This window comes from Dipodomys ordii, unplaced genomic scaffold, assembly GCF_000151885.1.
Source record: "Dipodomys ordii isolate 6190 unplaced genomic scaffold, Dord_2.0 Scaffold104, whole genome shotgun sequence".
NCBI classification, from domain to species: Eukaryota; Metazoa; Chordata; class Mammalia; order Rodentia; family Heteromyidae; genus Dipodomys; species Dipodomys ordii.
Window position 1 is genome coordinate 5234356 of NW_012267320.1, and position 11899 is coordinate 5246254.

The 11899-nt window shown below is 36.5% G+C and overlaps 1 protein-coding gene across 1 annotated transcript; it reads left to right on the plus strand.

Annotated features, from left to right (window-relative positions):
- The first annotated feature begins 5823 nt into the window (after window positions 1-5823).
- Window positions 5824-6009, plus strand: LOC105994078 (keratin-associated protein 8-1). Its single transcript, XM_013027491.1, has one exon. The coding sequence runs from the start codon at window positions 5824-5826 to the stop codon at window positions 6007-6009; it is 186 nt and encodes a 61-aa protein (XP_012882945.1).
- The last annotated feature ends 5890 nt before the right edge of the window (window positions 6010-11899 follow it).

Consider the following 11899-nt stretch of genomic DNA (forward strand, 5'->3'; position numbering starts at 1 on the left):
CTTCACTCACCCCTTGAGTCTGTTTTAGCATCAAGGTAGTAATATCAGACCATAATATCTTATCCTTTGCCCTTTCAACTAAGTCAGTTTGTAGCTTTTATAAATTTATCCATGCTTCTGGTTTCTGACTTAAGCTGCAGAAGAAGATCTTAACTCCTTCATTTGCATTTCCAAGCATAGAAGCTGGATAATAAAGGTGACCTTCCCCTGCTACCAGAGATGAAGACCTTGCAGCAAAACTCACCTGCCTTGGAATTACTTTTCATGTAGATTATGAATCACACGTGAGGTGTTTTCTGACAAGAGTCCACAGGCGTTGTTGTGGTTTCCTATTTCCTAAGAAAACCACATGAGTTCCACTTCAAATAGTAGGCGTTATTAAATGAGGTTCTTGCCTGGGCATTAAAGCAGCCTCACCAGTGCGGCTGAGCCCGCAACGCGCTGAGGTAGCAAAATATTGAAATTGTGCCTGAAATTAGGTCCAATCAATATCTGCTTCTGTCACATGACACTTTTGGGAATATTTCCTGATAATCATTGCCATCAATCAGCTTGGCTTGACTCTAGCATTTCTGGACCTCAACTCTGTGACATCTTGAACCAGTTAATTCTTTATTTCTAAATAAATTATTGTATTAATTGTACAAAGGAGGTTTATTGTGATATTGTACATGAGTATAATGCACTCTGATCAAGTTCACCACATCTACATTACTCTTCCTCATCCTTCCTTTTAGCAGTTTTTTGTGGGTTTTATCATGCTATAAATATATAAATATGATATACAATTACATATTATATATTTATATATTATATATTTGTATATTATCTAATATATACATATAAAATATTTATATTATATTCATTTATACAAGAAATATTCATATAGATATTATATATACATTGTATATACATGTATGTATATATATGCATAGGGATGTATATATACATATTGTATCTACATTGTATATAATGTATGTATACACACATATATGTATATATGTATACTATAGACACTCTATATACATAAATATACATTTATATACATAATATACATATGTATATATACATATCTACATACATATATACATATACATATGCTATGTATAATGTATTCATTATATTATAAATTATGTATATACACTATATATACACACACTATATATACATATATACATATGCTATGTATATACACTATATATACATATATACATATGCTATGTATAATGTATACATTATATTATAAATTATGTAAGTCTATATTGTATTAATATTATTACATGTATTATATACCTGGATCATTGGGATCCTTTCCCCTTCTTTAAATCAGATAAATCTGTGGAGGGGTGGTCCTGTGTTCTGTAGACTATTTGTAAGTATCTCTAGTGTCTCACCATTGCATGCTAAGTGGCATCAATCTATACTCCTGATCATTGCAAAAAATTAAAAATTCACTCTGGGCATTGGCAAACATCGAGTACAGATGCTGATAATGATAAATCCCGCTGACTCTGGTTAGTAAGTCTAGCTGCAGGAGTGTCGCCTTTTCACCTTTCATCATTTTACGTTCAACAGATTCAAGTTAAAGAGCCTACCGCTTCAGCCGCCTTACTATAGAAAAATGCGAATTTCGCCAGGCATGGCTGTCATGGGGACCTCTTGGACTTCTGTTGAGAATAAGGATTTCTTGGCCTCAGCCTAGACTGACAAAATCAGGATCCATAGAAATGGTGCCCAAGATTTGCCCCATAAATAAGTACTTCGGGAGGTTGCTGCACAGTCTAACCTTTAAGATGATTAGTGTACTCACTGCTTTGGGGTTTCGGCAATTCTGCTCTGTGATTTGCACTGCTGCGCTTCATTTATCGCGGGATGCAGCCAGGAGCTTATTAGTTTGTCTTAGCAGGATGTGTGATAAGATGAGCAGAAGTATTTTCTGTAGTCACATGCTTACCTGAACAAATTTTAATGAAAAAGGATTGCATTGGCTTATCTAATTTTGTAGTTGAGCAAATTGAGCCCTGAAAAGTGTTTTACTTAAATTCTCATAGCACATGTGTGGACAACCTAGGCTTAGAATGTTCTATCATTAACTTATGAAATTTATATCTACTGAAAACCTGCATTGTGTCCAGTAGTGAGCAAGGTGCTAAGGAATGAAGGATGACCAAGCAAAACATGAGTTTTGTTCTTATGGAAACAAGCATGTTGGTAAGGGGGAAAGATGTCGGTGCACAGTTAAAGGTTACAGGGCAGCTTTGGTAAGTGCTACGTTCATGGGAAAGTTGATGTCCCTCCATGATACTCCTAAAGGAAGCAATAGAGCTGGATTCTGAAGGTTACAATAGAATTGATGAAAGAAAGAAAAGTGATCCCATGCAGAACAAATGGCCTATGTGCAATCTAGAGAACAAAGAGATACATCATAAATTTGTAGAATGAAGAAGAAGGAGGAGGAAGAGGAGGAGAAGGAGGAGGAGGAGGAGGAGGAGGAGGAGCAGAAAGATCTTAAGTAAAGTGAGTTGTGTACTTTTAGATAAGTTTTAAAATGACAAAACAAATTTGATCTTAGGATAAAGCAATAGATATTATTGAAGTTCATTTTGATTGTTTTCCTTCTAAGAGTGCTATTTATATTGAAGTATAATTCTTTCTCTGCCTAATTTATTAGGAGTTTTTAATATGCAAAGAGGTTGAATTCTGTAATTCTTTTCTAAATCTACTGAAATAATCATTCTATAAACAGAGCATGTCACATTAATTGGTTTGTGTAAATTGGACCATTTTTGAACACTAGGGATACATTTTACTTAAGCCAAGGGTCTATGCTCCTTCTAGTGTGTTGGTGATTTTTTGGATCATGTTTTGTGGAAGATTTTAAAATCTGTACTCATCAGGGATATTAATTTATTTACTTTTTTAGTCTCTATCTGGACTCCAATTACTAGGGTGAAATGTGGACCTTGAAAAAATAAGTTTGGGAATAGTCTTATCATTTAAATTTTGGGGAAGAATTTGAGAAGCATTGGTATTATTTAGATTGTTTGTTGAATCCAACAGTTAAGCCACCAGGTATGTTGTTGATTTTTTTTAAAGGAAATTTATTTTTTACTGCTGATTTAATACCTTTACCTATTATTGGACTGTTCATATTCTATTATTAATTTTAGGTAGGTTGAGTGCTTCTAGGAGTTACCCATTTCATATAATTTATTCAACCTATCTGCGTATTAAAGACTCATGGGCTTTTTATATTTCTGTGGCACCAGTTATAATACCTCCTTTTACATTTCTCATTCTACTGTTCTCTAGACTATTTCATGTACTAATGCTTTTATCTATTTCCTTTCTTCTGTCCATTCTAGTTCCTCAAAAAAGAAGGTGAATTAGGTTTGTTTGAAATCTTTCTTTTACTTATGGTAGAGTTTGTTTCTAAAAACTTCTCTTAGAACTTTTGCTGCATTCCATGAATCTTAGTGTTTTATTCTTTTCAGTGTCGCTGATCTTGAGGTACTTGTGGATTTCTCTTCCAATTCATTGGAAGAATGTGTGTTTAATTTCTTCATTTCTGTGAAATTTTTAGTTTCCCTCCTATTATCAGATTATCAGTTTCAATTTTTTTTGTTAGTCATGGGGCTTAAACTCTGGGCCTGGGCACTGTCCCTCAGCTCTTCAGTGCAAGGATGGCTAGCGATCTACCACTGGAGCCACAGTGCCATTTCTGGTTTTCCGGTGGTTAATTAGAAGTAAGAGTCTCATGGACTTTCCTGTCTGGGCGGGCCTTGAACCTCGATACTTGGATCTCAGCCTCCTGAGTAGCTACAGGATTACAGATGTGAGCTGGCTCAGTTTCAAATTTTATATTGTAGGTAGAAAAGATGCCTGATGTAATGCCAATGTTCTTAAAATTTTACTCCTCACTTGGTGGTTGAATACATTATTCCTCCTGGAGAATATCCCATGTATGTTAGAGAACATTCAACAATCTGCTTTTGTTAAATGCAGTATTTATCTTGTTCAGTACATTTGGCTGGCCAGAGTAGTTCAAATCCAATGTTTAAACCAAGCATGAATGAGCTTTGACAGTCATCTAAACCTCTTTCATTATACGATGACATTTACTATTTTCCTTGTTTCCAAATGTTAGCCATGATTTCCTTTTTTTTTTTATTGTTATGAAACAGCACAATAAAATCGTGGAAGAAATATAGTGTAGATCATCCTGAGGTTGTTCAGTAATGATCTTCTGTTGATTTTTCTAATAAGTAAAAAAGAAGTTGATTTCAATTCCTTGGCCTTACTTAGCTATAGATCACAAGTAGTGTTTGATTCTTTTTAATATTAAACATTGAATCATCACAGGCAGCTCCACAGCTTTATGAAGCAAGGTGGTGGTGCAGTACTGTAGGTGTTTTCAAAAATGTCTGTGCTGTAATTAAACAATTAGTGGTTAGAATACTGGCATAGTTTTGTATTTCTCCAAGAGTCTTACCTTACCCTTGGATTCAACCCATCTGTACCCCCCCCCCCCAGCTGTGAGGGAAGAGAGGAAAGTTGCCTCTTGGATATTAAGTAAGATTTGGGACTAGCTTATAATTCTTACTTGCTATATTATATCACTCCTGCAGTGTTTCCTTCCAGTCTTTCTACTTCAGTGTACCTTTCCCTTGTCTGTCACATGTGGTGTAAGTTCTACACCAAGCTCCTCAGTGGGGTATTTCAATACAGACATCTAGGAGTAATTTACCAGGTCTTGTATGATTTACAATGGTTCTGTTTGTTCCTATCCCTCCTTTAGCTCAGACTTTAGAAGTTAGAAGTCAGTTTCTTTTAGAAGAATTATGACTGCCTGAAAATCATGGGATGCATTCTCAAAATAATACTGACTTAATATTGTTACCTGGCCCTTCATAAGATTATCAAGTTTGTCAGAAAATTTGGTTTTGTTACATCTAGGAAAAGATGTGTCTATGTTTTAGTGTAAAATTGCCTATTCATTTTTTTACATTGCTGTTATTTTCAATGTTTACTTTGAAGAGTGTATCAGACCAACCAATTACACTTGTTTCACATATTAGAATAAATCCACAAACTATTTTTATATGATAATCTTAATAATTCAAGAACTTGTCTGGACATGTTAGATATATTTCAGATGTGGGCATGATTAAGATTTTTTAACCAGCTTTTCCTAAATAGAATAGTTTTGGACACAAAAAACAAAAATAATTGTGTATTTCTGAGAAGTCCTCTGGCATTTGTCTTATATTCTCCCCCAAAGAGCACTTTTTAGCAAGCAACCACTAAGATCCACTTTGATTTTGAAATGGACTCATCATTTATTTACTATTTCATTTACTACTGTGTTCAACACATGTTTCTTTAATCTCAACTGTGTGTTGTGGAAATTGAAAAAGTCAGAGGATGGAAGAGAGCCTAACAAGGGCCTAATCTTCCTTGGCGTTACAAAGCCTGCTTACTGACAATTATGCAGAGGGTCTAGAAGACTGAGTGCTTTGAAGCCACCGCAATAATTTCTTTAGGAAGGCACGTAATTTGTTTGAAGGAATCTTCTCCCTGTATTATACCACATGGAAGCTTTCCTAAGCAACTGTAAAGACTCTTAAGCAAGAGCAAAGCAGATTAATGAGCTTTTGGTGGTACAAATTGGTGTCAAGAATGAAAATAAAGCCCTTCTGTTTTTTTTTTTTGTTGTTGTTTTAACCACACCCCCTGGCCAGGGTATATAAAGGTGGCTCTCAGCCTAGGAAATCCATCACACTCCATTCTCCCTTGCTACCTCAGCCTTCCATTCCTTCCACCATGTTCTACAACGACTTTGGCACCTCTGTCTTCCCAGGATGCTATTGGGGTAGCTACGGCTATCCTCTGGGGTACAGCGTTGGCTGTGGGTTTGGCAGCACCTACTCCCCAGTAGGCTATGGCCTTGGCTATGGTTACAATGGCTGTGGGGCTTACAGAAGATACTGGCCTTATGCTCTCTACTGATTTGCTGAACACCTTAAGGATCGAATCTTCACGTCTCCCCGTCTCCCCGTCTCCCCGAAGGCTATGTTATACATCTCCAGGCTCCTCTTTATCCGCTTCTTGAATCCTCATTGGCTTATCCACCAACCTCCCAGTGGCTGCTTTTGAGATGCTGCACCCAGAGTTCCAAAGGAAGAAACTGAAAAAAAAGAAACAGATGACATTTTAAGCTGTCTTCCATGCATGATGATGCTGGTTGGGACATCTTCTGAAACTTGACAATCATATTGACTGTATTACTCTTCGATTTTCCTCCCCAATATGCTTCATGTCTTGATGGATTTGCCAAATGTGCTTGACAAATTCTTAATAAATTTTTCTGAACTCACCTGATCTCTTCATCCTTGAGTGGAATGTCCTTTCTCAGTGGGTGCATGTGTTCTGATTGGTCTAGTGGGGAGGAGAGTAGGTGTGTTGTTCTCAATTTTGGCATGTAAAGCAGAGGGGAAGTTGATAATGCTGGGTTCTGTGGCCAGAGGGTGGGATCCTGGTGATGGAACAATTGCTTATTGGAATTTCCCTTGGGCTGTGATCATTTTAACTGGAAAGTTAGACTAGGATTCTGAATGGTAAAGGAAAGATTTTCAGGAATAGAGCATCTTTTGCCATTAATAGCATGGTATCTTCTTTTCATTTCACTATTCCTGCCTATCTTTGAGAAAAGCCAACACAGTAGGGATTCCCCCCCTCCCCCCAGTAATTCCTATGTTAACACAAATGAAATGTTTTCTGATCTCTCTCTCTCTCTCTTGAGGTCTAAAGTGATCACAGCATCAAGAAACCAATCATAGAGAAGCAAGTCATTTTACATTAAGTAATAAATCCTGGTAATAAATCATCTCAGGTGTTGATTTTATAGCATGAAGCACCTAGGTTATAAGCAATGGTAGAAAGCTTCTTAGTCTTTGCAGAATTAATACCAGGCAATGCGTTTCCCTCTTAAAAGATATGAGCTATAACAAATGAGTATTCCTGAAGATATATCAGCCTTTCTGGGAACCTTTAGAGAAGAGAATCATATCCTTTTTATAAGACAAGTCAAAAAATGTCTCAATTCTTCAGCTATAAACTATTTTATGTATAGTACAAATATTCTTTCTGTAATGAAAGCTTGTCATAACTGATTTTTTATTGAATACTTGCATGTAGTTATATATGATTCATTCTGTAGCTAAAAATGTGAAGGCTGTTTGGAGAGATCACCAGGGCCCCAGTGATCTTTTCTTCTTTCTTTCCTTCCCTCCCTCCCTCCCTCCCTCCCTCTTTTCCTTCCTTCCTTCCTTGCTTCCTTCCTTCCTTCCTTCCTTCCTTCCTTCCTTCCTTCCTTCCTTCCTTCCTTCCTTCCTTTCCTTCCTTCCTTCCTTCCTTCCTTCCTTCCTTCCTTCCTTCCTTCCTTCCTTCCTTCCTATTTGTTCTAAAACTCTGAATATTGATGAAGAACCATTTACTCAAAGGGGTCTAATATGCCACACTAAGACAAGAGCAGATTAAGAATTGTCCACCCCTCCTCAAGGAGTGTAGGATGTACACTGAAATATAACATCTGTATTGAGTACCTTTGGACTTGAGAGAGCAGGTTGAATAATTAACAAGTGGCTACTAGAATGTCTCAGATGGAGATTTTACTGGTTGTAATAATGTCTACTTTTGTGACCGAGAAAATAGAATTCCTTCAATAGATGTTTAGTGGACAGGTGCTGGAAGGTTTGAATGCGATAACCTTCTAAAATGATGAGTAGAAGCACCTAGAATGAAACTTAGTGCCAGTTATTGATTCTGCAAAGATGAACAAGCTTTCTCTCTCATTGCCTCTAACCTAGGTGATTCCCAAATGAGAATGGTGGACGATGCCTAATTGGAGAATAGTGGAAGATTTCATAAATTCACATTTTTATCTCTGTGGTTATAAGGAGGCCACCACTGAATGACAAACACAAGAGGTGGTGCTGATCAAGATGCACTGCATTCATAAACTGCTCTATGCGATGGTACCTCTTTTATACATCTACTTAAAAAATAAAAATAAGAAAGCCACAAATACTAAGGAAGCATAGAATTCATAATTGTATTGTGGATGCTTGATTCATTTTCCCCAAAACACCACAGATGGCATCTTTTCAACAATTGTATGGTTTTTACTTTATCATGTAAATTAAAGCCAATTCACTTTCTACTTGTATTTGGAACACTATTTGCTTTCGAGAGGGCCTATTTTTACAAATTAAAAAACAGTCAGTAGGCCACACAAGGATGTAAACATGGCTGAGTATCACAGAGCACTAGGAGCTGCTCTGCATCATTTTAGCTGTATTTCCTATTCACAGAAATAAAAAATACTGTGTTTTTGACATTTCTTTTGGTTTTGGTGGTTTTAGGATGTGAACTCAGAGTCTTGTGCTTGCTTACAGGTATCCTACCACTTGAAATACATCTCTAATCATACATCTCTAATCTTTGAGATTTCTTTTAATTTTTAAAAAATTTCTGTGTCAGTCCTAGGCCTTGATCTCAGGACCTGGGCACTACCCTTGACGTTTTGTGCACCAGGCTGGTGCTCTACAACTCAAAGCATAGCTCTGCTTTCAGCTTTTTCACTGATTAAATGAAAATCAGAGTCTTCTCACTGGCTTTTCTGCCCAGGCTGGTTTTGAATAGTAATCCTCAGAGCTCAGCCTCCTAAATAGGTAGGATTACAGGTGTGAGCCACTGGTCTTTTGATTTAAAAAATAATTTTTTCCAGATATGGTCAAAACTGTATGCACCAAATCTGTGAGTAAGCCAGGCTTACTGTACTGTTCTATCTATAGCTGACTTATTGTGCTTGGCATGTCTTACAGGTCCTTCCATGTCATTGCCAATTGCAGTATATAAAGGGTCATAAATTTTCATATGGTCTCTGTATACGGGTTCAGTGGCATTGTAAACAGCCAGAATAAAGACAACAGGAAGATGGAGATGTGCCACAAACTAAACCTCTTTATGGAGACATTTAACACACTGGACATGACAGAGGTTACGGCTAATTTTCACCCCGGTGTATCCTACTCTTTCATAGAGATGAATAAAGAAGAGGGAGAGAGGAAGCTCATACGAAATTACCATGGTTTACTTCAGCCTTAAATCCTTAAGTGTTCTGAGAACAAATGAACCATTATTTCCCTGCAAGCCGCAATGACTGAATCAAGGAAAACAAAAGACAAAATCGAAAATCACATTTACCGAGCTAAGCTAAACACATTTATTAGGATGGGAAAGTCAATTAAAAACACTCAGAGTTTTGCAAGAAAACATGAAAATCAAACTTACCAGAAAAAAACTTTTTTTTTTAAAGAAGACTGTATTCTCTCAAACAAAGCAAAGACTTTTGTTCATGTACAACCCACCAGACTCTTGAACACTCTACTTAGTGTAGTTCAACGCACAGAGAATGTGAAAACCATCTATTATCCCCTGGAAAGCTGTCATAAAATCATCAGCTCAGATAGGCACCCGTGGCTGTCATCCTAGCGACTGAAATCTTAGCTCCTCAGGAGGTTGAGATCTCAGGATCCTGGTTCAAAGCCAGCTGGGGCAGAAAAGTCTGCGAGACTCTTAACCTTGGAATCTTATCTGGATTTTCCACACTCCTTTCTTCATTAGTCTATCTCTCCCCGTTTTCCATGACCCCACTCCACTTGTTTTGAGTATCTGCTTCCTGATGTTTTATTTTGATGAAGTTTGATTTGGCCTTTCTAAGGAATTATACTATTTGAGGTCTCCCTTGTATCTACCATATTTCAGTTAATAGATTTGCATGCACTTATATATCACTCAACCTATTTTCTTACAAGTGTACAAGCTAAATCTAGCTTCCACAGATAAGGAATAATTTTGAAATAATTTTTTTCATTTCTTTACAACTGATACACTATTCTTTCTACTAGATGAATAGAATTTTATTGTGCATATATGCCACATTTTTCTTGATTCATTGCTTGTATGCACACACAATGTAAATATGGTACTAGCTCATTAGTAGACTCACTATGGCTCTGCTCTCTTTGCATTCCTGAGTGTCATAAGTTTATGGCAAACACTTTTATTGGATAGTGTCATCAAAGATGCCAGTCACATATGGAGTGCCATTTGGAGAATGTTTTCCCACCAACCTGTGACAGAGGACAGATGTTAACTGCTTTCAAAATAGCCTACAGAGAACACTTGGGAAATGTTTACTAGGACATAATGCAGCAGATTTTCTATCAAAATTAGCCTTGGAAAGTTCTTTAGGACTTTAGACTCCCCTTGTGAACAAAATGGATATATATAAATTAGCATTCTTTTATCCAGTTGCCACTGGTGAAAGATTACTTGTAAGTAATCAAGGAATTGGGAGGTATAATGATTACAGTTGATGATGTTACTGGCATGGTCTAAAAGCCTGAAGCAGAAGGTAGACATTAGTGAAAGACAGGAGAATACTTTTTTACATGTAAGTATAAAAATGTTAAAAATAAAAATACTTAGCAAGGCACCAGTGGTTCAATCTGTAACCCTAGCTATTTAGGAGCTGAGATCTGGGGATCATGATTCAATGTCAGTCTGGGAAAGAAAGTCTGTGAAACTCTTACTTCCAGTTGACTACCAGAAAGCAAGAAGTAAAGCTGTGGTTCAAATGGTAGAGTGCTAGCCTTAAGCAAAAAAAGCTCAAAGAGTGAGCCCGGGTACTGAGTTCAAGTCCAGGACTGGCACCAAAACAAACAACAACAACAACAAAAAACAGCCCCAAACAAAAAACATTTAATGAAAGTTTCAGTATTCAAAATCTTCCCTTTATGAAATCAAGATAGTTATGGTAGCATAAGAAATAGTGAGGACAGTACAAATAACCCTGTTCTGAGTTCAAGAGAGTTGTGTAATGCCATTCTGTCAGGACAATCCTCAGTTCTAGATTCATATCACAAGAAAGTATATAAAAATCTTTTGTAGCCATGCCTTCCATCCAGGAAAAAGAAGTCCTCAAAATCTCTCTCTCTTTCTCTCTCTCTCTCTCAACTTTATTGAGAAGAGTTATCTCAAATACACATATCATATTTTCATATTTTTACTATTAATAATAAAGTAGGGAAGGAACTACTACTTCAGATATGACTTTGTTTTCACATAACTTCAACTCACACAATACAGACACTGCATCTCTGTTCTCTTATAACCACCACTCATAAAATGCACAGACACCAGGCTTCTGAGTCACAAATGATTATAGATTAAAGACTACTAACAAGATGCCAGTAAATGGGTATTTAGCATATTTTTTCATGTTTATTGAGAAAATGGTCAGATAAGCCAATCAGAGATATTGAATTGCTACTACATGCCGAACACTAACCTTGGTTCATCTCAGTACCAAAGCTAATCTACAATTGGAAAGATGAACCTAACTATACTCCATGTAAGAAATCACTGAGTCCAAATGGAGCATTAGAGTTCTTTCTAGAAACTGTCCATTAGCAACTTATTTGTGATCCTCTTTGTATGAATTCTGTATAAAATATAGGCAAATCATCTTTTGTTCCTAAGTTAACAATAAATAGAAGCTAAGAAGACAGAAATGAAAAGCTGAATGAATAAATTACAACAAAATAAATATAAGAAAGAAAGAGGAAAGAAATACAGACCCAGATAAAGTAGACACGCTAACTACATTCTCCCCATGTTGCTAAGTTAAATGGTATTAACAAATCTTGAAGGTTAACTTAGAGATAAAAAGGTTAAATAAAAGAATGAAAATACAAAGGCAACTTTAAAGTGTAACCAGGAAACATGAAACTTAGCAGGAAGAGAGAGAAGGCCAGGGAAAGGATAGAGAAAT

Bases quoted from the DNA above. Each gene is read 5' to 3' on its own strand.
- LOC105994078 (XM_013027491.1), top strand. From the start codon at position 5,824: ATGTTCTACAACGACTTTGGCACCTCTGTCTTCCCAGGATGCTATTGG.